This window comes from Alternaria atra (assembly GCF_907166805.1).
Source record: "Alternaria atra isolate CS162 genome assembly, contig: 21, whole genome shotgun sequence".
Lineage (NCBI taxonomy): Eukaryota > Fungi > Ascomycota > Dothideomycetes > Pleosporales > Pleosporaceae > Alternaria > Alternaria atra.
The window spans coordinates 6,368,700-6,394,630 of NW_025091319.1; the positions used below are offsets into that span (position 1 = coordinate 6,368,700).

At 49.7% G+C, this 25,931-nt stretch overlaps 9 protein-coding genes across 9 annotated transcripts; 3 read left to right on the forward strand and 6 right to left on the reverse strand.

Moving 5' to 3' along the window:
• Window positions 1-369: 369 nt before the first annotated feature.
• ALTATR162_LOCUS2570 (uncharacterized protein) lies at window positions 370-2,117 on the reverse strand (the record flags this gene model as incomplete). The annotated part of the gene is made up of 5 exons (XM_043310176.1): window positions 370-924; window positions 979-1,312; window positions 1,376-1,635; window positions 1,687-1,825; window positions 1,873-2,117. The coding sequence occupies 5 exons, from the start codon at window positions 2,115-2,117 to the stop codon at window positions 370-372; spliced, it is 1,533 nt and encodes a 510-aa protein (XP_043166111.1).
• A 588-nt stretch (window positions 2,118-2,705) lies between these two features.
• Window positions 2,706-4,381, reverse strand: ALTATR162_LOCUS2571 (uncharacterized protein; the record flags this gene model as incomplete). Its single annotated transcript, XM_043310177.1, has 5 exons — window positions 2,706-3,497; window positions 3,554-3,700; window positions 3,754-4,024; window positions 4,078-4,200; window positions 4,251-4,381. 5 exons carry the CDS (start codon window positions 4,379-4,381, stop codon window positions 2,706-2,708), a joined length of 1,464 nt encoding a protein of 487 aa, XP_043166112.1.
• Window positions 4,382-4,966: 585 nt separating this feature from the next.
• Window positions 4,967-6,212, forward strand: ALTATR162_LOCUS2572 (uncharacterized protein; the record flags this gene model as incomplete). The annotated part of the gene is made up of 3 exons (XM_043310178.1): window positions 4,967-5,422; window positions 5,472-5,617; window positions 5,666-6,212. 3 exons carry the CDS (start codon window positions 4,967-4,969, stop codon window positions 6,210-6,212), a joined length of 1,149 nt encoding a protein of 382 aa, XP_043166113.1.
• Window positions 6,213-6,435: 223 nt separating this feature from the next.
• On the reverse strand, window positions 6,436-7,479 carry ALTATR162_LOCUS2573 (uncharacterized protein; the record flags this gene model as incomplete). The annotated part of the gene is made up of 1 exon (XM_043310179.1): window positions 6,436-7,479. The coding sequence occupies one exon, from the start codon at window positions 7,477-7,479 to the stop codon at window positions 6,436-6,438; it is 1,044 nt and encodes a 347-aa protein (XP_043166114.1).
• Window positions 7,480-9,436: 1,957 nt separating this feature from the next.
• On the forward strand, window positions 9,437-10,849 carry ALTATR162_LOCUS2574 (uncharacterized protein; the record flags this gene model as incomplete). Its single annotated transcript, XM_043310180.1, has 3 exons — window positions 9,437-9,587; window positions 9,648-9,745; window positions 9,794-10,849. The coding sequence occupies 3 exons, from the start codon at window positions 9,437-9,439 to the stop codon at window positions 10,847-10,849; spliced, it is 1,305 nt and encodes a 434-aa protein (XP_043166115.1).
• A 1,590-nt stretch (window positions 10,850-12,439) lies between these two features.
• ALTATR162_LOCUS2575 (uncharacterized protein) lies at window positions 12,440-17,162 on the reverse strand (the record flags this gene model as incomplete). Its single annotated transcript, XM_043310181.1, has 2 exons — window positions 12,440-14,329; window positions 14,379-17,162. The coding sequence occupies 2 exons, from the start codon at window positions 17,160-17,162 to the stop codon at window positions 12,440-12,442; spliced, it is 4,674 nt and encodes a 1,557-aa protein (XP_043166116.1).
• Window positions 17,163-18,892: 1,730 nt separating this feature from the next.
• On the forward strand, window positions 18,893-20,051 carry ALTATR162_LOCUS2576 (uncharacterized protein; the record flags this gene model as incomplete). Its single annotated transcript, XM_043310182.1, has 2 exons — window positions 18,893-19,418; window positions 19,474-20,051. 2 exons carry the CDS (start codon window positions 18,893-18,895, stop codon window positions 20,049-20,051), a joined length of 1,104 nt encoding a protein of 367 aa, XP_043166117.1.
• A 194-nt stretch (window positions 20,052-20,245) lies between these two features.
• ALTATR162_LOCUS2577 (uncharacterized protein) lies at window positions 20,246-22,498 on the reverse strand (the record flags this gene model as incomplete). Its single annotated transcript, XM_043310183.1, has 4 exons — window positions 20,246-20,510; window positions 20,587-22,086; window positions 22,139-22,275; window positions 22,451-22,498. The coding sequence occupies 4 exons, from the start codon at window positions 22,496-22,498 to the stop codon at window positions 20,246-20,248; spliced, it is 1,950 nt and encodes a 649-aa protein (XP_043166118.1).
• Window positions 22,499-24,660: 2,162 nt separating this feature from the next.
• ALTATR162_LOCUS2578 (uncharacterized protein) lies at window positions 24,661-25,557 on the reverse strand (the record flags this gene model as incomplete). The annotated part of the gene is made up of 1 exon (XM_043310184.1): window positions 24,661-25,557. One exon carries the CDS (start codon window positions 25,555-25,557, stop codon window positions 24,661-24,663), a length of 897 nt encoding a protein of 298 aa, XP_043166119.1.
• Between the last annotated feature and the right edge of the window lie 374 nt (window positions 25,558-25,931).

A 25,931-nucleotide genomic window follows, 5' to 3' on the forward strand; every position in this document is an offset into this window, starting at 1 on the left:
TCCATATGCTTCAAGTTCCCTTGCTTGGCTGGCCAGGATCTGGACCTGAATCCTTTGCTCCGAAAATGGAGCTCTAAAGACCGTGTACTTTCTGTCGTGCCATTGGAGACTCGTCATTCTCTTTCCATTTTGGCTCATCTAGTATCGAGTCGACGCTTTGGCTGGAAACGTCAGCTCCGAAGAAAGGAAAACTGTGAACGGAACAGAACATAGTGGTCCGCTCTAAGGGAGCTACGTTGTAGGCACAAAATGATGTCTTCCTCTCTACTTGTCTTCATTCTTGTTGTTTGTGGCCGATCAGCACGCTACGCACATCAGACTTATCGCTACCACAACCCTCCCACACCAAACAATGAGCAACGACAATGCTTAGGGCGCCTTGATTTGAGTAAAGTCAGCATCGCTGCCCAATCCAGTCGCTTCCTCATCAGAACTGGTTTGCTCATCATGGTTGGCCGTTTGAGCATTTTGTCTCTTAGCCACCTCTCTCGCATGTAGCAGCCGGATAGTAAGTGCAGTGGCAATCAGCGCAGCACTCAAAAATGTAACCGTGATGAATCCCTTGCGATACTGCGGTGCCTCGACCTGCTTCCAAACAAGAAGCGGCAGCCACGCCTGTAACACGTAAGCCATCTCGTTCATGGCTGCGACGACGATGGCTCGTTCCTCGTTGTCATGCGTGCAGATCTCATGAGCCCAAGCGAAGCATAACCCGGAAAGGCCGCCGCCGAATCCGGAGAGGATGTAGCAAGCCCACTTCCACTTGATGGGGATATCCCATATCGCGAGACTGGTAGAGCATATGATGTTCATGCACCCGCCGAAGACGATGGGTTGCCATCTGGAGCCTTTGAGGATGCTGTCGCTCGTCCAGGCATACAGGAGTGTGGTAACGACTTGCACGGCATTGGTTGTTGTCGGGTACTATAATGCGCGTGAGTGTTATTCTCGATGACACAACGACATCCAAGTACTTACCGTGTTGATCTCGCTGACAGTATACTTTGGATCCTTGCTTGCTTTGAGAAACTGCTGGAAAACGGGTTGGCCACCCGAGGTTCCGTTGTTGAAGAACACATAAAGCAGGACGAGAGCCCAGATATGCCACGATGTAAATATCTTCAGGATCTTGGCTCTCGTGTATGGTTTTCGCTTTTGCCGACCTTCGAGCTCCATGCGCTTTTGAGCGAAGGCGACTTCCTCCTTGGTCAAGTAAAAAGGCTTGGAGATCTCGGGAAGATCAGGCAGTGCGAAGAAGCCAAGCAACGCGATAGGTACGGAGATGATACCATCGACGATAAACAACCACTGCCTAAAGATATGTGTACGAAGTCAGTGTATGTTTCACACAAAGTTCGTACATGAGAGCTTTTACCAGCCCTTGAAACCTGCTTTTCCGTCAAGCTTATACACACCGGCCATCAAATAACCAGAGAACATATTCGCGATGGCACCGCTGGTATGGAAGATGCAAGATCTCTTCGCGAGCTCTTCCCTCCGATACCACGATCCGATCATGTATTGCATGCCTGGGTAGAATGTGCTCTCGGCAAGACCGATAAGAAAACGTAGTGCGTAGATGGTTTCTGCGTTGTTGGCGCGACAGAGACAAAACGTCAAGACGGCCCATGTAAGCTACTGCTGTCAGCAAGAGTCCTCCACTACCATACTACTAGGCTGTCATACCTCCATTGCTGGTATCCAAATCGATGGTCGAACCCGAGTTAAGATGATATTGCTGGGTAGTTCGCCAATGACATAACCCACAGTCCAACAAGTTTGCATGTAGTTGAGTTGGTTCCCATAAAGCCCAAGGTCCTCCTTCCTGTCGCGATGTCAGCCAGCAGTTACCAACGAAAGCTTTATACATACATTCCAGACACAAAAGCGCTGTTTATATTCGACTGATCAAGGTACTTGATAAAGTATCCCAAAGATGCGAACGTAAGTAGAGCCGCATCGAGCTTGAACATGAACCATCTTTCTTCCTTCGGCTTGTCCAAGGTATCCCAAAGGTAGTAGTACCACTTGTGCGGCTTCGCCTTGAGCTCTTCGTCGGATTGTATGATGTTCGTTGCGGGAACGACTTCCGTCGAGACGTCCTGAGGTAGGCCCATCTTACTGGAGCGTCGATATGAAGTGTATGGCTATGGTTTGAAGAAGTATTGGCGCAAGCCTCAGCTTTATCGAACAAGCAACGCAAGCCCTCCTTGCTATCGCTAAGACTTCCTAGGAAGTCGGCTTTCCGGCATGGCACTCGGCACACCAGTGGCAAGTGTCCGCTGCGTGGTGGGAAGCATAGCGCGATTTGACATACTGGAGATGATATGGCGTAATGGCAGGGTTCGCGTGGGATTCGTGCTACTCGTAGCTAGACTGTATTCAACAAGCATGAACAACATTGCGTATCTGATGATAAGATGTGAGAAGATCGTCGTGATGCATGGCAATGCTGTGGTATCGTGTGTCGTGATCAGGCATGCATATTGCGTGCCTGACTCAGGACATAGCCGTAGCGAGTAACGCCGAGATCCGTAATATTTCTCACGCAGTTGGGTAAGCCCGAAATAGTATCTACGCGATTCGGAGTTCATGATCCGACAGCTGGACGTGGAGGACGAAGTTACGGGCGCTTTTCAGTTTCAGAATTTTTGGACGAATTGATGTCCGCGATCCTGTAAAATTGCTCATACTCGTACATTGTACTATAAACATGTCACTTCGAGTCGCCTCTCAATGCCCGGATTGGCAAAGAATGCTTTCATCCTCTCCATCTGCTCTGCCTTTGCAGAATGCCACTTGTCAGAATGACCACGCAGTCTCCCTATGCCGGCTTTGTCCAGATCAGCATTAACCCAAGTCATGAGTTCGTTGACATAGCTTGTTTCATGATCCCGCAGACTGTGAAATGATTTGCCATAGCCTTTAGTCTTTACCCGGGCATTGTACTCTAATCTCATTGCATCTTTGCTTGGAAGCTTTGCCTGACCTGAGAGTACCTTTGCAACAACCATGGCTTGAAACTCGAACAACGTGAAAGTCGCAGTGAAGAATGGCACGCCAATAAAGGCGAGTGTTGGGTCGTTAATGTAAAAGATGTCTTTGTGTAGATTGTGAAATTGGGTACCGTCCGTCACTAGTAGCACGTCGTCCGCCTGGTCGACTGGCGTCTCGTCCGAGGTCAGCTGAGGCAGGAAAGGCAGTGTCAGATGGTAACCTGTGCAGAGTATGACATGATGTATGTCACAAATTTTTGCACCCGACTTCAGCGTGACGGTGGCTGGAATCGCTTCAGAGTCGTTTAGTGAGGCCGATGTGTCCACGCGAGGTTCGTCGTACGACACTATCTCGTCAATGCGATATGCGTTATCTGGGAGCATGCTAGGAGGCAGATCGAATTTGCCGTTTCTTTGACTTTGTATGATCTTGTTTGCATACGGGCTGAGTTCGCGTGCGATATCCGTTGCCGATACACTTCCACCGACAAGTAAGTAATTCTGAAGCAGGGTCAGGCCTGAATGAGGTCACTCTTTCCAACTTCATCTGTACACACCTTATTTTGTGCATTGTCAGGTTTCCGATAGCGCTTGGAGTGCTGTACTCTAGCAGGAAATCGTTGCTTCCAGTCTGCCAGTCCAGGCGTGTCGGGAACTCTCGGTGCATGGTAATGGCCCGAGGCAACTACTACAGCGTCAAAGTCCTGGCCAAAGGTTAGCACCTTGTAAGTGTACTTGCTACCATAAAGACACTGACTTGAGAAGATACATTTCGCCTCAACGCACCGTTCGCATCAGTCTGCAGAGTTGCAGTCTCAACCGTCCATGATTTGCCGCTTTTCGTGACACTTCTTACATCGGTGTCGTAACTTGTCATCTCATGCACCCCTGTTGAGAAAGCAGTAGCATGTATGTAGTCGCACAAGACTTTGTGCGTTACATAATCCTCAGTCCCAGGTGGAAACGGATTCAAGGTCGTTTCTAACAAGCGTGTGCTCACGTTGTTCTTCAAACCTACATAACACGGGCTATGGCGAGTAAGTCGACCGTACAATCCGATAAGTAAGTCCGTGGAACATACCCTGGTGGCGCGTGAAGCAGTCTTTCAACATCTTCCAACTCTTCGCTCGCATGAACACTGTCAGCTCGCGAAAGTTTTACTCTCGTATATGATGGTTCGAGGGGCTTTCGCTCGTCGTAACGCCTTCCATGTCATTAGCTTGGCTGCATATGTAAGAGTGTTGGATCAAATACCATATGCCTCCTGCAGCACTGGATCGCTCAAAGACCGTGACCTCGATGCCCTCCCTCTTGAGATGCGCTGCAGCAACGACACCACTAATTCCTGCGCCAATTATCGCAACACGTTTACAGGGGAAAGACATGCTCGGGATTTTGGAAAGACAATATGATGAAGTTCTTCGCGACTTTGCGTGTTGTATCGACCCCGAATTGTTCACGTGACAGCAACTTCGTCTGACCTCGACACGATCAATACAGAAAGGCATCGACATGTCAACATCCTTTGCGCAAAGTCTCGGTTACAGAATTTGTCAGCGCTGAGCGTATCTCCGATGTGGTGTGTGTAGGCACAACGCGCGATGGTGGATACGAATGGCATCATGAGACGCCCTCGTTGCGAGAACACCAAACAATCGGAGCCGACACGTTCACCTGCAGGTAACATGGAACTCCACAGTTGTGTACAGCTGAAGTAAAGCGAAGTTTTCCCGAGCGATAACATGAGAAACGTTGACTGGATATTCGTCATCTGCAAGATTATGATGTGATCAACCCCGCAACAGGTGTCGCAACCAGCACGCGACTCCGCCATATCGGTCGACCGTGTTTGTAAGTTGAATTAGTGAGCGAGTAACGAGCAGAAAGTGGGGTAATAGAGTTCCGGATATAAAATTGATGGCATGGCGAGTGAGGATGTCTGCACATCTGCATCGCCAACGTTTATCACAATGGCTCCAATCGCAATTCCCGTTCACGAACACATCCAGGAGAAGGATACCGTCCAACCACGGAAGGACTCCTTGGGACTACCCGAGCCAGCTAGAGAGAGGCTCGAAAAAGCGGGTATCGATTTGTCGGCCGGCTATCCATACAGGCCGGCAAAACCACTTTACCTCGACGATGTATACAAGATTAGGGACTATGATCGTGAGCACATCGATCCAGGTTCCCGAGCTGATCCAGAAAAGAAAGCGCTGTTCGGCGCTGCAAAGGAAGTCATTCATTTGACTTCGCACATCGGAACGGAAATCGTTGGACTTCAACTGAAGGATCTTACGGACCAGCAGAAGGATGAGCTTGGTCTTCTGATCGCCGAAAGAAGCGTGGTGTTCTTCCGAGACCAGGACCTCTCGCCTCAACAACAGAAGAATCTCGGCGAATATTATGGCGAAATCGAAGTTCATGTGAGTTGTCCTGCTCGTGTTACCATTGACATACTGACATTGAATAAAGCCGCAAGTTCCCTTCGTACCCGGCGTACCAGGAGTGACCGTTCTATGGCCTGCTCTCCAGGCGACAGAGGTGCCGGCCAGCTTCAGGAAGACAGGCGGAGCATCTAGGTGGCACACCGATCTGGTGCATGAACGCCAACCAGCTGGGTAAGTAGCAGTATGTCGAACGAGGCGCTCATTGCTGACTCCTATCAGCGTGACACATCTCCACAATGATACAATCCCAAAGATTGGGGGTGACACCCTCTGGGCCTCAGGTTACGCCGCCTATGAAAAGCTTTCTCCAGAGTTCCGAAAGATCATCGACGGCAGGGAAGCAGTGTACCGCAGTGCGCACCCGTACCTTGATCGTGAAAATACTAGCGCTGGACCAAAACACATCGAACGCGTTCATCCGCTCGTTCGTGTGCATCCAGCAACCGGATGGAAAGCACTTTGGGTCAACCGCGCTTTCACTGACCGCATTGTGGGACTCGATAAGGCCGAAAGTGATGTCATCCTGAACTATCTCTTCGATGTGTATGAGAACAACGTCGACATCCAGGTCCGATTCCGATGGACCCCAGGGACTTCGGCACTATGGGACAACAGGATCACCATCCACAACGCAAGTTGGGATTACGAGGGGATCGAGCCGAGGCACGGAACAAGGGTTACGTCCTTGGCGGAGAAGCCATTCTTCAAAGCGGATGCACCGACTCGTAGGCAGGCACTGGGTCTTGCGGGACCTGAGGATGTTTAAGGATGAGTGAAGCTGGGTAGTTCGACAACTCGAGGATTGACGAATGGAGAGAGACGTGTCGGAGCGCGACGAGGCTACTCCTGATATGTACAAGCGTGATCTGAGATCGCTTGGCAAGATTGCATCATTGACCCCTTCTGTTCATAGCCACAATGCATCTCTAACTACAATTACTGCCATTCCTCGGATTTCTTTGCACACTGATCCTATCAAGCCTAGCCGCTTAGAGTTTCAGCAATGCCTCAGCATTCTTCCAGGCGAACAAATCCATCTCAGCATCGCTCAAAACCTGCGCTTGCGCCAACTTCTCCACGAACGCCCACCCATCCGTATTCGTACTGAACGGATAATCGACTGAATACATAATCCTCTCAACTGGACTCACCTGCCTCAGCTGCTCAAACTGCCTCACAGTGAAGAAGGCACTCGTCGTGCTCCAAATATTCGTACGCCACACCCGATCGAACGTCGTCTCGTTGCGTAGTCCCGTCGAGTCGATCCGGTCAATGAACATCGGCAGGCCTTCTCCATTGTGTCCGATGATCAACTTCAACTTGGGGAATCGATCGAACAACCCTGCGCTGTAAAGACGTAAGACGTGCGTTCCCACATCGACATGCCAGCCCCACGAGTTCGTCCCAAGCCGACCGGCCACGGCAGCGGGGTAGTTTCCAGCGAATAATGCGGACCCAATGTCGGCGGTTGGGGCAGCAGGATGCAGGTACAGCGGCACATCGAGCTTCTGTGCCATGGCAAAGACTGGGTCGAAGCGTGCAGCGTCGTAATACGTGCCGTCTTTGAGATGATTCCAGATCATCGCACCTTTGAACCCAAGCGTTGTTACGCTGCGGCTCAACTCTGCCGCAGCTTCTTCAGGTAGCGACATCGGAAGTACGGCGAAGCCCGCAAAGCGCTTGGGGTTAGCTTTGATTGCAGCGCGAACAGCATCATTCGCTGCGCGACATCCTTCGGGGTCTTCCAAGCCCGTTGCAGACTGCTGGGCGAGGACTTGCATGGACAAGTGGCCAGCGTCCATTGCGGCGATGCGGCCGGCTCCCACATCTTTTAGCTTTTCCAGGACACCAGGGGCGCGCTGCGCTATGCCTGCCGCGACTACCTCGGCTTCCAGTGATGGTGAAGTAACATGCTCTTCAAGTGCGATCAGACGCTTTGGTAGGTAACAAGACTTCGGGGCTGAGGGAGGCGTGGGTATACCATTCCCTGTAAGAGCGAGGGCAAAGAGGATGCTGAGGTAGATGATGTGCATACTGGGCAGACACGAGACAGTGGTGCTCAAAACAAGAACATCGTGCAGGGATGCGAAAGCATATATACCTAGGTAAACATGCAATTCGCAGCGACTGATTAAGTGACGATAGTACCCTTGCTATATCCGTATGCTATAGACATGCATTCTGCCGTAGTGCAGTGTTCAGCTGTGTATTGAACAGCCTTGTCAGACTTATGAGCCTTATATTGAACTTACGATACTCCGATTGGCTAAGTTCCTTGTCTCCCTGCGTGGTGCATCCAAGCGAGGCATTAGAGCAACTCATGAGAACGAATCCAGACCGCGAGGGAGTAAAAATCGCTAGATCGTGATAGCGGCACCATTACCAGTAAGGCTTACATGTATTCGGCAGCTTTTCGAGGCGTAGCTGGCTCAGCTTTGATGTTCATACAAAGTCAGTGAGTGCAACGAAGCTGGACGATGAGGAAACCTAAGAGAAATTTGAAGATGCAGTTCGTCTCGGATGTTCAATTTGGGTAATCTATATTTGGACAATGGCGGGTTGCTACCAATGTGAAAGTCAGATCGCGTCTATAAGTCGCCTTCATCTGTACCGTGCCAAATGACCGAAGATCACTACACAGCTTACAACTGTTTCTTTGATCACGACCACAGGGCACTGCACTCCAAATTCTGTTGATATAGTCAATATGCACTCCCCCATAAACATAAAGGGCGGACAGGTCCACCAGTACTACTGAATGACCGGCAAGCTGCTCCACATGCAGCCCTGAGCCGAGCTTAGCTCCCCATGCCACGAATTTGCCATGCTTCATATCGCACATGGCAATTTTCATATCCTACTCTTGACCCCACTTGCGATGATGGAGAAAGAGTGAGATTTGTGGACCAATATTGACAGCGAGGGCACTCGAAAACGCAGTCAATCCCGACGGGCCCTTGCCCCGAACCCGGCGAGTTGAGCCGTTAATAACGACAGTCGGATATATACCGACACGGCCATCTCTGATGGCAGTAGCGCTATGCTCACGCACTTTGCCATTCCGTTCAAACCGCTTGTAGTTGTGCAAGAAGAGCTCTTGTGGATCCTCCGGTGTGAGAACTCGGCTTACTTTATCAGATACGGCCTCTACGACCGTCGAAAAGTCTTGTCGTAGACTCATCGGCAATTCAAGATTGGCACTCGTTTCCATTGTCCACGCGACGCCACCTTTCCCGCTTTGCGAGCTCGTTCGATTGACACTTCCATACGTGGCGCCGATATCCTTGGGATCTAGTGGAAGATACGGAACTTTTCAAATATTCTTTTCATTCTTTGTTACTGCTTGGTCTCGCTGTTTGGACTTTTTGTTCATCGCATCTCGGTGTGAACTGCTATAAGCAAGATACGTGGAGTCACCCGCACACGGAGCTCGCGTGTGTATAGGTATACGAGTAAGCTCTTCAACCGTCTTCTTGATATTCGGCCGCTGTCAGAGGTCAAGGCCAGGTCGACACCCTGGATGAAGAGGTTCGATGCTAGGGTTACAAGATCGACGTTTCCTGTACGTTCACCATTGCCAAAGAGACAGTATTCAATGCGCGTTGCTGTTGCAAGTTGGCGCGGCTCTGTCTGCTTACTCGGCTAGGGAGCGTCAGAGGCGTCATTGGATAAGCGGTGTCCGCAGCATGGTGTAGGATCGCCTACAGCGCATCATGAGCTCGTTTGTTTTCCCAAATGGGCGGTCAACATGATACATCTTGTCGCGCATTGCATGGAGTCGTATCTGGGCCCACATGGGCGAGAATACATCTTCGTTGTCCTTTGTTGAGTCATTGGACTATTTTAGCACGTACCAACATGTGGCTGAGACAGGCTCGAAAGCGAACGCGCCCTATGTGTAACTCCCTCAATCTAGCGCGGAGGCCAGTATCCCGTGTGTACATAAGTGATGCTCCACCACATCACATAGACACATACTGAACCGTCGAAATGAGTACTCCAGCTTCTTCCGATTTTGAGCGAGCAAGTCGGGGCGAAGATGCTCCAGAGCTAGGGCATGTCTCGCTACCACCTGTGGATGGTGGGAAAGGTGCATGGTTGTTCCTAGCCGCAGCATTCGTCGTAGAAGCATTGGTTTGGGGTACGTGTTCCTGCTGACCGCGTTCCTCGTTCTGAGAATGATGGTGCTAACGCGAGTAAGGCTTTCCCTTCTCATATGGCGTGTTCCAGGAGTACTACTCCACCCACGAGCCTTTCGCAGGCTCCAACAATATCGCTGTTGTCGGCACTTGCGCCATGGTATGTCGTATGCTGGCTCTATCCCCGTACTGTGCTCACCCGCATTAGGGTATTATGTATCTGAACTTGATCGTCATCTTCTCTGTACTGAAGATATGGCCGCATCTGCAGCGGTGGGCAACGGCGGGCGGCCTGCTCGTCATGTGTCTTGCCCTTGGTCTCAGCTCCTTCTGCAACAAGACTACCGAACTTATCGTCTCACAAGGCGTCATTTATGCCCTTGGCGGTAGTTTGACTTACTCACCTTGTATTCTGTACATGGATGAGTGGTTTGACAAGCGGAAAGGCCTGGCATACGGGATCATGTGGGCAGGAACTGGTCTCGCTAGGGTCATTCTACCCCTTGTTATGGACTGGATGCTGCACGCGTACGGCTTCCGCACGACTTTACGCGTATGGGCTGTGTGCCTGTTCATCTTTACCGCCCCTTTACTCTACTTTGTCAGACCACGCATTCCGCTCGGGCCCAAGCAACGCGCGCGCAAGATCGATTTCACGTTCCTGCGGACATCAACGTTTGGCATCCACCAAGCATGCAATATTGTAGAAGCTCTCGGCTTTTTCCTCCCCTCGATCTACCTTCCCACGTTCGCTCGCAGCATAGGCGTGGAGAGTAACACACTCAGCGCGCTGACCGTAATCCTGTTCAACGTCGCCTCCGTCTTCGGTTGCGTGGCTATGGGCTCTGTCGTAGACAAATGGCACGTCACCACCTGTATTCTGATCTCTACCATCGGCACCACCATCAGTGTCTTCGTCATCTGGGGCTTCTCGAACTCTCTGGCTCCACTATACATCTTCTGCCTCATATATGGCTTCTTCACGGGTAGCTTTACGAGCGCATGGCCAGAGGTCATGCGCGACGTTACCAAAAAGAGTGACACGGCCGATCCGAGTATTGTCTTTGCATGCCTGGCGGCGGGACGCGGAGTCGGAAACGTAGCGTCGGGGCCACTCAGCGAGGCGTTGATCAACGGCTTTCCATGGCGTGCAGAGGCTGGCTTCGCGTATGGGAGTGGATATGGCACGTTGATTGTGTTCACTGGTATCACGGCCCTTCTTGGTGGCTCAAGCATCTTGGGTAAACGGCTTGGATGGGTGTGATTGTGTCCTCAGCAGACCAGTTTCCTGCCCTTCTATCTAGGTCTCAGCCGATTTAGTGAAGCTCAACCCGCTGTCATGTCGTTCCACTGCCCACCAACATCTTCACTCTTGCCAGAACCTTCCATTCGCTCGCTACGTCTTGGTGCCTCGAGAGCATATCCTACTATGGCTTTACAGAGTAGCATGTTTAAACAATGATGAGCTTTTCCAGGTTGACACCTCGATGTTTCAACTCCTTCCTGGTCAACCTTGGGTCTGTGTACGAAGGCTGATGTTTCATACGGGAATTGAACTGACAAGGGATGCCATCTTTATCTTGACCCCGATGCCATCCATTGGATAGGCCGACATCATCAAGACGAGGATCTTGCCATTGGGAGCGTCCATATTCATGCGTAAACCTTGGGCGGTTTGATGCCACTAGTAGATGCTTATAGTCTGCTGACCAGGAAGATGGAAGCTGGCCGAGAAACGCTTGGCCGTCATTATAGCTCGGATGGCCGAATTTGCCTATAATCCGGAACCTTGCCTCAACAGGCAGCTTGCGGAGGACGATTAATCGTCGACAACCAAGTATCGTGTATAGAAGGCCTCCTTCTTGACAGGCTTGATATCTAAGGCCTATATATCCGTCTTGCGTCCATCGACAGGCGTCATCATGATTTAGCACCCTGACGATGTGACTTAGGAGAGCAATGCTTTCAGAACTGACTGGTACATCTTTCAACATATCATCTCGTTCTTCTTGTGCCCAAACCCTGAGTTCTGAGAGCGCAAAAGGTAAGTTGGAGTGGTTCTTTCTACCAGTGCGTTCGGTTCATAAGCACCCCAGAAGTCCCATTGTCAGTGTTTCTAAGCGTGAGTTGTCCCATAACAAGACGTCTGCGCCCAAATAATCCATTAAAATCCGAACAATGACACTCTTCATGACTCTAGCTTCACTATGCTTATCAATGAGGTATGATGGAGGATCCAAATGTGTACGTCAAGATGTCTGCACCGTATTTGTTCTCTAAAAGCACGGACTTCCACGATTTCGACTCCCTTGCAATAGCACTACTGAGCGTAGGAAATGGTGAAGGGGTGGTGTTTGGTTCAGATTGGCCGCACACGCAATCACGGGGGTATGATGTGCATCCGTTTATGCAACAGGTCGCGGACTAGTGTCATCATGACGAGGAATTGTTGAAGAAGGTTTTCCGGGACAACGCTCGAATCCTTTGGGATGCTTCGCCCTAGATGGTTATAGGCTGGACGACAGGAGAGGTCACTTCCGTAGCTGATGAATGATGTGCTTGCTAACCGCATGATCGAAACGGCCTCAAACATCTCGCCAGAACATACGGCAACTGAGCGCGAAGCCGTCATTTCCTCTCATATCGTAATTTGTAAGTAAAGCTCGCGAAAGTGTCAATCAGCATAACTAATAAGAAAAATGTGTATTGACCGAGTCTCGACTACTAGCATCAACATCTGGCCCAAATGTAAGCGTGGTGTGATCTTAGAACATTGTGAGTGACCTTGAACGACCCATCACTGTCATTCCAGCCTACTGCAATACCGTCTGTTACGCTCCTTCGTACGAAGTATCTATCCAACTGTCTTAACCCGACGTAGTGTAGGTACTGTCGACGGTTTTCTTGCTCTAATCCTCCGCAATCTGTTGCGCCATTGTACCGCAATGACACTGGCAGCTTTCAGTTCCCTAGCTTTCTCGATTTTAATGAGATCGATTTGTGACTGTTGCACACTGTACTCTCTGCGAATCCTGTCTACCCATTCTGAGCGAGAGACTAGCGTCTTACCCACAGTCATCATGCCTGTTGGCATAGTGCGCCATGCATTCCAGTCAAACGGCGGTAATTTAAGCATTCTGTGGTCCTCGTTACAGACCAGAGGGTGCAGGTCGCCTGCCCGAAGCTTATCGTAACATCCTGGGCAAAACTGTACGCAGAGACAGTGCTTGCATACCCAACAGTCAGCCAACACGTCCTTCCACTCCGTTTCGCAATCCCCATCGCAGCTGTATCCTGATATGTACGCTTTTGTCGTAGTCGTGGCTGGCGAGGATACGTCTGGACTGTCTTCAAGCTTCTTTTCAGAAGTCGCAGCTACACCATCTGTATGAGATACTCCAGAGCTTGACTGTGTAGGCTTATCATGACCTGGAACATCTGCGTCCGCTCCCGAGGCAGGCGACTGATCACATGGCTTGATTGCTTGCCATGCTGCAATAGCATCAACGTCTTTGTCGAGAACAGTCAATGTCTGCGCAAGGTTTGAGAAACGAAGCGTAAGTGATTCATCGTCTGGAGCCTCAGGCCACTTGTCAAAAACACTACAAAGACGAGCCTGTGCCTGCATGAAAGCTAACGTATGATCTTCCTTCAGGCAGTACAGCCTCGCCAAACAGAGACGAGGATCGAAATACCCTTGGCGAAGATCGCAGACTACCGTAGTGTTCAAGTTGGCGAGCTTCTCCAACCTACTGATGTAGTCTTCCGCAGAGCTCGATGGGGCTGTTAGAAGTTCAGCGACTGCCTTGTCAAGAAGAGTCGGGGCTAGCCGCAAGCTAGCATTCCGTGCCGTCCAATACAACGCTGGATTCTCGTCAGATCGTCGGACAATCTCTTCCCAGCACTGTATACTCTGATGCTGATCTTGTCGGGATCTACTTCCGTGGAATCTCAGGACGGCTTGGAAGTACTGCAATTGTTCTGTCGCCTCTAGAGAAATGTCCACCGGGTGCTCGTCTGCCGCGGAAGAGCTCGGTGGCTTGTAATCAATAGCCTCCTGGTACAAAGAAATAGTTTCTTCTACGGCTCCAGCATGCTTCGCAGCTACGATGATACTCGTATGGAGAGGATCGTAATATGCTGTTCTTCGCAACCAATAAGTGGGGCCAGGACATTGGGCTGTTGCAGTCTTCCAGTTGCGAACGAAATTTACGATAGATTGGTAGCTTTTTGTCTCGATCCAGGTTGTGAAGAGTCCCGAAGCGGCATCCACGTGGGCCCATCTCATATCGGAGTCTTCATCAATGTCTTGCCCCAGAAGATCCTGAAAAGACTTGACGGCCAGGTCGTATTCACGACACTGTCGGTAACAATCCCCTTCTACAAAGAGCAATTCCCAATTCGCAGTCTTGTAATCATCATTCGTTTTGAGAAAGAGGTGGCCGAGCGATTTGAAGTCTTGAATATACTTGAGTGTCGTGCGGTGATTCTTTTCTTTCTCGTGAGCCTTTGCGAGATTGTAAAGGAGGCCCCAATTTGACGGGAAGTGTTGCTCGGCTTTTTCCAATGCAACAATGGCCTCCTTGTAATGCTCAAAGACAATATTTGTCGCTCCTACACGGTAATCCCAAGTGAAACTATCGATATCGATATCCATGTGCTCCTTCGCCCAGCAGATGAACTTTTCGACCTCTGCGATGGAAGGCGGGTTCCATTCCTCGAAAGGTTTTTCTGGATCAGATATCTGTCCAGCTCTGTTAGCAAATTCTTTAACGTCATCTAGAAGTACTTACTTTGGCTATAATACCGTATGAGTTCATAAGATAGTCTCTTGCTGTTACTTCCATAGAACTAAACCAATGGGTCGCCAACCGAGCTGCAACGCGTTCGAGAATGGAGTATTTGGTTGCAGTATCTGAAACGACAGACTTCACCCACGAAGACTTCTCTGCATCCCTTGCATAGCCTTTTGCCACTTGAGGATTCTTCAGAAACTTCCGTAAGGGATCAATGAAGTCATCTTGATACAAAAAGTCGTACTTCAGCCACGTCAGATTCTTTGGAAGGAACCACATGTCGATCATTTTCGGGTCGTATATCAGGTCAACCAGCTTGGCTCCGATGTCGCTCAGGAATTTCCTGCTCGGCTCAAAGTCATCGAGCGCTTCTACCAAGATCTTGAGATGTGAGTAGAACCACTTCGAAGCATAGTCGCGCAGTTCTTCGAGATTCCCTTCTTTCCGACCGTCGAAAAGAGCACGAATGCATAAGTCGAGGATGGTAACGTTCACAGCGTTCTCGTCATCAAGGTGAATGTGGACCTTCTGTGCCATAGCCTCGAAGAAATCATCAAACCTGAATCTGGCGTAATCCGTCGGGTCGCAAGCATTTTTGATGAACCGACGACAGAGGCTGACTTCAGCTCCGCTGATTGCTTCGGCATGTAACTGGGAGAGTGCAGACTCGGGGCCCGAGGTATCGCTCGCGGACAGGATGTCTCTGAGGCCGTCCTTGAATCCTACCCTACCCTCCTTGTCGATCACAAGTACAGGCGAGTAGGTAGTAGCAATCTGATCGGCAAGGAGAAACTCCTCGCCAAAGTTGTAGAAGAGAACGCTTTCGAGCAACTTCGTCGGTGGTTGATAACTCAAGCCGGCAACCCAAATAAGGAGATCATTAAGCACCTGAGCCTGACGGGAGTTCAGAAGTGCGTCAAGCGTCCGGACCCTGTTTCTTTGGACGGTATCCATATCGGCGCTTGTGTTATTGATGACGTCCTGAACCTTCCCTTTGGTGTCGCAAGCGTTGATCTCTGTTATTTTGGCCTCAAGACTTTTGTAGTTTCCACGAATACCTTCGAGCAGAAGCTCTACGTTTGCTTCGGTAAGAATTGCCTTCAGAGCAGGCTTAGTTTTACATACGTCATTGATTCGGGCTCTCGTGACAGCCTCCAAATCACTTGCGTTTGGCAGTGGTTCTGACAGCGATGCAATAGTCGAGTCATCATCAACTTGTTCTATGTATCGGGTGGAGTCTCTACGTGGTCCAAGAACAATAGTGTGGATGCCTTCGACTCCTTGTGAGACTTCAGAAAGCGCGTCTTCGTTGCCGGATATGAAAAGACGTAGAGAGATTCCGTTAGATTTAGGTGAAGACGTAGCTTGACGTGCAATAGTTGACATCATTGCCTCTGCCGTGTCTAGCTGGCCACGACCATCGAAACCGTCCATGCAAATGAAGTACGTCCCTTTCATGGCATGCTGTAATCCCGAAAGGAGGTTGTTCCATCGATCTTCAGCTCGCGCAATACTTGTGAGTCGCCCGCATTCGTCGACTACAGCTTGAGCATATCCAACATCAGCGGTTGCGAACTGGTAGATGATGGATCCAATGCACCGTTCAAGGGAGTCATCTTTGTCATCTCCATAATAGTAGTACGCCAGAAAAGTCTGGTTTGGTCCACGCGGAGTTCGACATTTCTTTTCAAGATGAGAAACGACGTGATTGAAGAGATGGGTTTTGCCGAAGCCGGAGTCGGCCTTCAGGAACAGGACGTTTTTGTCGTGCTGATCAAGATCAGCCCACTGGATAAATCTAGGCTCGTCTTGACTGAGCCATTCTCCCGTCCCCAGCACGTGAGTTTTGCAGAGCTCGTTGTGTCGCTTGCTCCACGTCTCCCAATCTCCAGCCTTCTTTAGTCCCAGGTTGTTTGCTATCTTGAGTAGATTCTCTTTCTGTTGCTCCTTGCTAGCTCTGCCGTCCAAAGTAGTTTTCATTTGCTGAGTAACGCTCAGAACCTGATCGCTGACTTTGTATGTGGCCTGGAGATATTCTTGGATTTCAGTCTGGTGGCGGGCTCTTTCCTCGTCAGATTTATCAAGATGCTTTGCAAGTCCTCTGACGCCTAACAGTATATCATCAACCTCGGCTCTGGTGAAGTCTTTGATATGATCTTCCATAAGCTTCAGTGACTCTGCAACCTGGTCATTTGAGTTGAAGAGAATGATTCCAGCCATAGCCTTCACCCGCTCTCTTGTGCTGGTAGCCAACTTGTACGAAGATCGAAGCACGCCAAGAAATTGTGAAAGAATATCGTATGCTGGCTTACGTAGAAGACGAGGCAGATGCGACCCGTCTTTACCCACTTCTTGCTCCATAAAGTGGACTAGGCGTCGGAGGAAGGCTGACGAGCGTTCCATCAAAGTGACGAACCCATCCATCATGTCGCTGAAGCCCCGTACTGCTTGAATAACGAAGCTTATCGCATTCCAGCATTGTGCTGTGGGCCCGAAGACTGCACTCGCTCCTTGAGCGACGATGCTCCCAAATTTCTCAAGACAAGTTCCGACATTGTTGAGAACGGTCCGAGCGTGTTGATGGCTTTTTGTCGTAGACTCTTTGATGTCTGCATCGATCTGCAGCTGGAAGTTCTTGAAGGTCGTCTTCGTATCTAATTTCTTTTTGGTGGTATCCTCATACTGCCGCACGACTTGCGGCCAAACTTCGCTGAGATCTTGGTCTTCGTCAAAGACCGGATCTGGGGGGTCCGGCTCGTCGCGCCCACGCCCAAATCTCATGTTGCAGGATGCACAGTAAAGCTTCGAGGATGTCAGGAGGCAGGGAGGCTGAAGCTTTGTGCGGGAAGGCCTCGACGAAAAAGAGCTTACAACTTTACCGCATTTGGTCGATGCTGGGACTTATGCAAGTGTGCCACAAGGGCCAGGCTGGACATGCGCTCCTTTTATCGTCGCGAATGCGTTCTCGAGGTTGTAAGCACTGGGAAAGTGTTGGCTAGGTAGAAAGTCGATCTCAGCCCCCAAATCCCAGCCGTGTCTCCTCACACCTTGTGCTCTTGATTGGCTGCTGAGTGCCATCTCATAGACCCGATGCAAAACATCTTGACCGGTCTGGGTAGGATTGCTCGGCTCGCGATGGCACTGGACATGGGGTTGCTGCACGATATAGGGTGTAGCGTGACTACGGGATGGTGGCGGCTGGAGTTGTCTCTGCGATGTGCGCGGCCTGATAAAACAGTGTCGCTCATCAAAAATGATCAACTTCGAAGTTTGATGTACTGCCTAGGGAAGGAAGACATATTGAACATGAGATAAAACCGTGGGTGCTGCGCAGCTATTAGAGTGTAAAGATTGCCAAGTGCGGCTGCGCGAAAGCGTGAGCCGGGGTGGACGCTTGGTGGCTCAGCGCTAGCCCCTCCCACCGCTTCTGAGCTCAACGGAAAGCTGACACCCTCTACACTACGCTGACACCGACATGCAAAATCGCCGAAGACAAGCGGGAGAGCCTTTCTGTACGCTCGGTCATACACAAGCAGTGTACCCAGCGAATCTCCGCTTTGCATGTTTTGTACTTTGTTCTTGTTTCAGTTGCGCACACTCGCCCCGAAACATATCCATGGATAGTGACAGAAAGCTGACACGATACACAGTCAGCGGCATAGAAAGAGTCTTAGGTAACATATTGTGTGCAGGGAACGTCTCGTACCGATCACGGCAGGCTGAAATACATTCCATTAAGCTGATGCGCCATGGCATGATGACAAGCCGATGAAGGTGAGCATTTCCAAGCCAAGAGCTGAACTGATCTTACTGGTTCGTTGCAGAATCAACAATGCAATGCAACGCAAGACTTTCGAGGGCCACGACGATTCTTTTGTTAGATCTGTGGAGTAGTTTGAAGTACTCTTCAAGTTGAACTTTATCACGTAGATGGTTATATATGGCATCATGCTTCAGCAGTTATCGGAAACCTGGACAAAAGTCCTTCATTCCAAGAACTCAGCAAAAGGCTTCACGCCCTAACACACGATCTACAGGATCTGAAGTCGACGCACCAAAGGGGCTGAGATCTTGCTGGCAGCTAGGTCTAGATTGGATGATGATAGAAGTCTTTCCTACTTCGGGCACTATCGTGGCGGCTGAAAATGCTTGACCGCTTGATGCTCCTCGCAGACCTCGAGGATGAGATAGAGCAACATATTATTACGATGAAGAATATCACAGCTTTGCGGCGAGTAGGAATGTTACGGTGTAGCCCTCCGTATGAAGTCTTGGAGATAGAAACCATGTCAGCGTAAGGTTGTAGTGTAGCATACCTACATGCAAATAATGGGGACGTGCGAAAGTACAGCTCTCAATACAAAATTTATAAAAGGGCATGCTATCGTTTGATTTTGACTCATCATCAACCTGCTTTGTATTGCCATCTTCTGCACAGCTTCTACATAAAGTCCAGCGATAACTTACGATACTCTTCCTCTCATACAAGTTTACTAACACATCCGACCAACATGAAGACCACCACGCCCATCTTCCTTCTGGCTTCAACCTTGCTCTCCACAGCAGTAGCCATACCCTCAAACACGTCAACCTACACGCTGAAGATCGTCAACGGAAGCCCCAGGGTGAACGGCAGCACAGTCGTAGTCAAGGACGAGTCCGCTGGCGCCACATTCCCCAACCCACTTGGCAGTTTCTCCACGGGAAATCCTCGCCATGCGTACACCTTCACTCTCTTCCCTATATCAGCCTCCGACTCGCTATACGAGCTCAAAAGCACGGTCAAGCAGACACATCTCATCCTGAACGGTGACCCTATTGCCCCTCAATTCTTCGAAACTCGTATCGGAGAAGATCCAGCGGCTGTTGCTAATAAGACGGTGACTCAGAACAAGTTTCTGATCAAGGAAGAGCCAGGCAGGATGATCCTCAAGGGCATTGAGGATGTGAAGAGCATTGGCGGAACTTATGACAGTGCTGGATCTTGGCGTGCATGTAACGGTAGTACAGTGGACTACCAATTGTTTTGGTTTGACGGTACGTCAATATTTGAGTCTTTGTTTGCTTTGCCGAATTGGCTAACTCTCCACAGGACTTAACAACCTTACTGCAGTCGCTGGCCAATGCGAGAGCGTCACACTAGAGCTGACTGAAGTCATTCCGAGCGCCTCTACATCCATCGTGCCAGCTACAGCTACAACTCTCGTCACCAGCAAATACATCACCGAAGTAACTGCACCGACGACCAGCGGTATTTCCGGCACATCCACTTCCACGACTGGCTTCATCACTGGCGTACCTGCTCCAACTAGGTCTGGTAGCAGTGGTGCTACACCATCACCCACAACTTTTCCTCAAATCACGATTCGCATCTACAACGATCAGACTGGCGCCAATGCTGCAGCTACCGTGTTCGCCGATGGTGTGTCTCATAACATTTCTGATCTCTTCCGTGGAACTGCAATTGATAACTACGGCGACATCATTGGCACCTCTGCGCAACTCGTCAAGTTCTTGGACTCTACGAAGTGTTCGATGGCGAACGTCAACGTAAGGGACTGGATCGTTGAGCTCGATGGCCGCGCAAGGAACTTTGCAGACCTCGATCGCGACACGTCGAAGGCGATTCCAGTGTGGCTCAATGGATTTACTTTCATGTGTCAAGCTTGAGAAGTATAGTACTGAGTGGATCAGATGATGGACGCTCTTTGTGGTATTATAGATCTCTTTACATTGTTTGGTTTTGCTCGCGTTATTGTCTTATATGAGTTACAGTAGCTTGGCGTCTGGCGTTACGGAGATAGAATCATACACAACAATTGACTTGCTTATCGCGATCCTATGACCATGCAATGTGGTGAATTTTAGCTCGTCACTGCGATGCTACGTGGAATCTCGCCCATCTCCTGAGCACAAAATCGTGCCTCATAAGCTGATAATAAGTGCTTGCAGAAGGTTCTCTTTTCTTCCAAGTCCGGATTGTCACCCGCATCGACCATAAGATCGAGATCGGCGACCAACTGCTGATAGATACGCATTTCGATAGATGAAGGAGCCCCCGCTGCTGGGTTCTGGATGTGGTGTGCAATGATGGTGACAAGTGCTGCGATAAGAATGGGATTTATCATCCTGTAATTCGATTAGTGACTGTTTGTCGTGGCTAATATCAAGTCTGAGGTTGCAAGCTATTAATAATGTTACTCACCAGTACAAGGCCACATTGCCTCGAGGAGCTATTGGTAGCAGATTCAAGAGCCTCCGCGCCTCCTGATATGCCTTATGTTGCTTCATTTTCGACATCCTATCCAAACCATCCAAATCGAACGGGTTGATTTTCGAGCTCATGTCCATTGCTGAGAACGCATGCAGCCGGTATATAGTCGCAAAGTAGTAAGCCTCAAGTGCTACACAGTGACAAATATCTGCCCGGTACAACAATTGCTGTAACTGACCAGGGGAAAGGTGAAAGATGTGATGTTGCTCATGGAAGGCCTGCAATCGCGCGAGCACAATGGATGTAGCAGCACTCAAGTCTAGAACGGTCGTGTTACTTGTTTTGCGGGAGATAATTTGATCGATGGCCTCAGTTTGGAGTAAGGCTATCCTGGTGAACAACCAGAATATGTGCACTCGCCAGGTGCCCTCAGCTGCGGTGAGCGCACCTAGTTCATCTGCTACGAAATCAGAGCAGTCGGCTACATCCTGAAGCTGATGTGTAGGCTCAGTGTTGTTCAAGACAGCTAGAGTGATGTCATTAACGAAGCAAATCCAGAAAACGCGACGCTGTTGTGCGCTGTTGGCCATCGCCTCTACCGTAGTGCAGTTTTTCTCGTCTTCGTACACTAGACTTCGAATAAGACGGAGTGCGGTGGAGACGAAGTGTCCAGCCGACCTTTTATAATTGCAAGGACTGGCCACAATAAGTAATGCTAATCCAATAAGGCATTGTACTTGTCCTAGGGATGGCGGTGCTGCGAGAAGAGTATTAAGTGTGGAATAGGCACGGGCGAGGTAATATTGACCCATCTCCATATCATAGCCGGTTCCAGTCACGCTCATTCCTCGGAGATGATGTGCCATACCGAAAACGATGTACGCACTCGTCCAAGCAACGGCAGATCCATCAGACAGCCCCGCGTAACATGTTCGAAGGTGGTCGGCGATGACATGTGGTTGATAAAGCGGATAAGCGGTATTCAGGTCAGTCAGGAACTCTGCAAGCAGTGACGTTCCGAGCTCCGGGGGTGGCAGATACCAGTCACTATCAGGAATTGTTCTTGGCGGCGGCAGTAAGCTGACATCATTGGTTGATCTCGGCCCGAAATGCGTGCCTTGCAAGAAAGCGACATCCTCCTGAAAGTCAACTGATGGCTGGATGCCATTCAAAGGGATCTGAAGTGAAGGTTCTAACGTTGAAGAACCGCGACTGGTTTCACCCGTGGACAGTGCACCCAGGTCCTCAGCAAACCCGCCGTCGTTGCCTTGTAAGATGCCTTCTAAGTCGAAGGGATTGAAATCTGGAAGCTGAGGCTGAGGCCCGATCTCTACCTCATGGCGCAAAGATTCGACCCATATTGAGAGCGGAACTGATGGTTCTGTAACATGCATAACCGGTTGTTGACGCACGTGTGGTTGTGCAACGTTCCGCTCGTGTAGTAGCGATTCTAGTCTCTTGATCCGACTCTCATACTCAACTATGCGATTACTGACCATCGTTAGCTAAGTTTGAGAAGTTCGAGCTTGCGACTAGATAGTACCCTCGTTGTGGTTTGGACCTCTGCTTTCGCGTGTACGTGGTCGTACACGTCTCTTTCAAATTGGTACATGGCGAGCAGCCTTGGGGACCTGAATTCCATACGCATCTTCGTTTCCGTTTGCGGCACAGATCGCAAGCCTAAAAAACGCGTTAGTTTGGTGCATTGCGCGGATTAAATGCCCTGAAAGCGAGATTCAATGCTAGATGGCTAAGTGTGGATGTTGAGGCGAAGTCGCGTCAGGAGCCACCGGGCGGATGCAAGGGGCCGCGGATAGACTAGATCGAACGGAAACGGCAAAACAGGGCTGCTTACCCGTACAGTAGAGGCAGAGCCACGCTTTTCGACGCTAGCACTTGACATTGTGAGTTGACTGATCAAAGGAATGTAATTCTATGCTGACATGATGCTCGTTCGGTCTGATCTTTCGTCACTAGTAGAACGGCCGATCTCCGGTCAACGCGCTGACAAATACGCACTAGTCGGCACTGTCATTTACTCTCATCGAACCTACGAAGTTGCAACATGAGAGCATCTACATCCCACCAGGGGTGATGCTCGAACACCTTATTACATTCGCGACGATCTCATGATGCGAACTTGGCACGCCGTTTCATCTTGTCACAGACTGTTACGAATTCGGGAGAGAGACGAATGCATATCACGGTTAACAACACAATACGGACTTTGACTATACACAGAGCCGAGCTTCAATACACTGAATCGCATTACGAGATCACAGTTTCAACGAAATAATTAGACGGACATGTAGTCGTTCATGTTCCGCTGATATCCGAATCCGAATCCAAATCCGAAATCGAAACCTTGGATTAACTGATGAAACCCCACTACTAATGTTCTTAGCTTCATAAAACGACTTGGGCGTATTGACCTTCCTTTACTCGCTTACAACTTCTTAGTTCATAGCTTCCCAGTCTGAGCCTGGATGGTCGCGCGGGAGTCGAGATCGATCTCTTCCAGGCCAACCACAAACGGAAGTTGCCGAACTACCGTCATCTCCATGCTTATGGGCAATGTACAATGGTGCATAGTTTTTCAGTCTTCTATCACAACGTTTGATTTCATCTTCTCCGTCTTATCCTCAACTGCCCACTCGTATTAGCAGCATGCTACTCTGGCGCGGTGCACGACTTCCTGGGTATCACTGCATGTTTTCATCGCATCTCGGCGTAGATCACACGGCCTCTACCGCATGGTTCTGGTGTCACCCTTCAGCTACATCAGCCTCGCCCATGAACCGATCAATAGTGACACGCGTATTTCCTGAGGACGATGTTAGCCAAGACTTGTAAACCCTACGCTGGCGCCAGACGGCCCTTTAGCGGCCTACTCGACATAAACTCGCGATAAAGGTAAGACTGAGAGTTTGATGATGCTTGGATAGTGATTGTCTTGGTGTAGGGCAGTCTCTCCAGTGCGAACATGAACCTCCTGCTGACCTGCGCTTCATACACATCCCAGGTAAGCAGTCCAGGGGAGTCAAATGCTGGCCTAATCAGGGTGTGACAATTGAGTATAGGTCAAAGGTCGACATCCTGAACTGCTATGGAGATATTAGTGACCTGCGAGAGGTTGCCAGGCGTTACTTGCAGCCAAACGTACGATTAGAGTTGATTTGGGAGGTTGATGAATCTTTGTTAGAGGAATTTGCCAGCTTCTTTCTCAATCTGACAGCAAGTTCGGAGTATCTTTGGGCCCTGCTCAAGTGATGCCAGAACTTCGGCGTAGACCTGCCCCCACAGTTCTGCGGGTAAGCTGAGGGACGTCATAACCTCTTGAGACTGGCCCATTGTGAGTCCTCTAGTGATATTCCTCAAGTGATGTCACGCGTATACTTTTGCCGACTTGCCAATATCCTTGTGTGACACGTTGTGGTTGATAGGTTCTTTCGTGTGAGATTGGAAAAGCGCAGACTATTTTGACTTTGCATAGCAAAGCCCTAGTATACAACGTGTAGTGATGCAAACCAACTTTGTGATTGAGGTTGTCCACAATCTGGCAGGGAAAGCTGTCTCTTGTCGATTACAAGGTGGTATATATGTATAAGTATATCACCAGTAGGACACGAGACCTCTCTAGGCCCGTTTTCCACATTCTTCATGGCTTGACATAACTATAATTCTGAATCTCTCTTACTTATAGACGAAGATTCATGAAGCGGGGTCTCGGTCTGGCGTGTCAACAAATCTGCCTAACAGCCGGTAACTTAGCATAATACCCATCAGAGTATCCGGAAGGGGTACAATTCGTATCTACTCCGAGACTATGTGTAGTCCTCGATACACTCCTGGATATCTGTAGTGAACCGACTAAGTGGCATCATATCTTACGATCGAATGCCCAATGGACGAAAACTCGTAACGAACCTAGAAGCCAAGCAACAGAGGACGCTGAATCAATGCTCAAACTTAGACAAGCTCCAAGAATCACTGGATCAGATTCAGCATGGCAGTACCTCCATACTACCATCGCGCTTTCTATACGCACCCTCCGACTCCCCAACATTACCAGGCCTTTGTCGCATCCGCCTTGACAGTCCAGAAAAAGCACTCTACTCCACAAAAGTCACACTCCCAATCATCCCTCTCCCTACATGTTCGCACAATCCTATCAACGAACTCTCCTGTCACAATCCCAACTACATCTCCTTCCGCCTCCTCCCGTCTACTCTGCTCGCTCTCCGACCCATCACACCTCGTCGTCTCAACTCCAGAACATGGTTCCATCTCAGGAGTACGATAAGGCGCAAAGTTGGCTGCAGCGTGCCATTCCCCTTCCATCTTCCCCCTCGACTCAGATTGTATAAATTGCGGACTGAACTGGTCCACCACACTGTCTTCCTCTCTGCCTTCATGTCCAAATCTTTCAACCTTAGCCTCAGGCGCCTCAACAAGAGCAAGAATGAATTGCACCGGTACATCGTGACCGAACAATCTCCACCAGTCCTCTGTCTGGTTTTCCAATATTGAGTCGTGGTAACCCTCTCTATACTCATACCGTAGCGGTGAAGAAGACTTTTGCGTATCTTGGTTGTATGCCGACTCTTTATCTCCATCATAGTGCGCTTCCTCACCAGCAAACCCACTCCCGTACCGCCTATCAACCCACACAACGATATCTTCAAACGTAACAGGATGTGTATATGTATACCAGCACCCTGTTTGAGAAATCGGTCTCATACCTGCTTGAGGTGGTGGTACCGGCACTAAATACCCAAGTTGTCTTTGTATGCTATCTTCACTGAAACTTGCCGCAGCCATAACATCTCCATTGGCGTAGATTGCATCATTGTACTGCAATTGCTGTGAATATGCCAGTTGACTTTGGTTCCAATTGTCGTGTGATTGACCACGGTTCTTGCGCGCTGCTTTCCTGCGTCGGTTTGCGTCACGCTTAGGCATCGTCGTTGTGGGTAAATGGGCGGTTAGGATTCGGCTACGATATGACGGGTGTGTGGAAGTATGGAAGTAAAGCGTGAAGACAAGATTCACAGTGTGTCGATCAAGACGTAGTGGATAGACAGGATGTCGAGGGACGCGAAAGCTGTGAGGTCGCCTACGTGGAGGAGAAGATTGGTGTGAGAATATAGAAGTGTACGTTGTAGAAGCTATCAAAGTTGACACGATGATACTTGTCATAGTGTTTGTGTGACTCGTGATGTCGTGAAGCAAAGCTGGTGATAATGTGACATGAAGTACATATTGACGGAAGGATATCAGGTAAAGAAGTGAAACATTTCGTATTCAAACAGTTTCAGTGAGGAACCAACACGAGA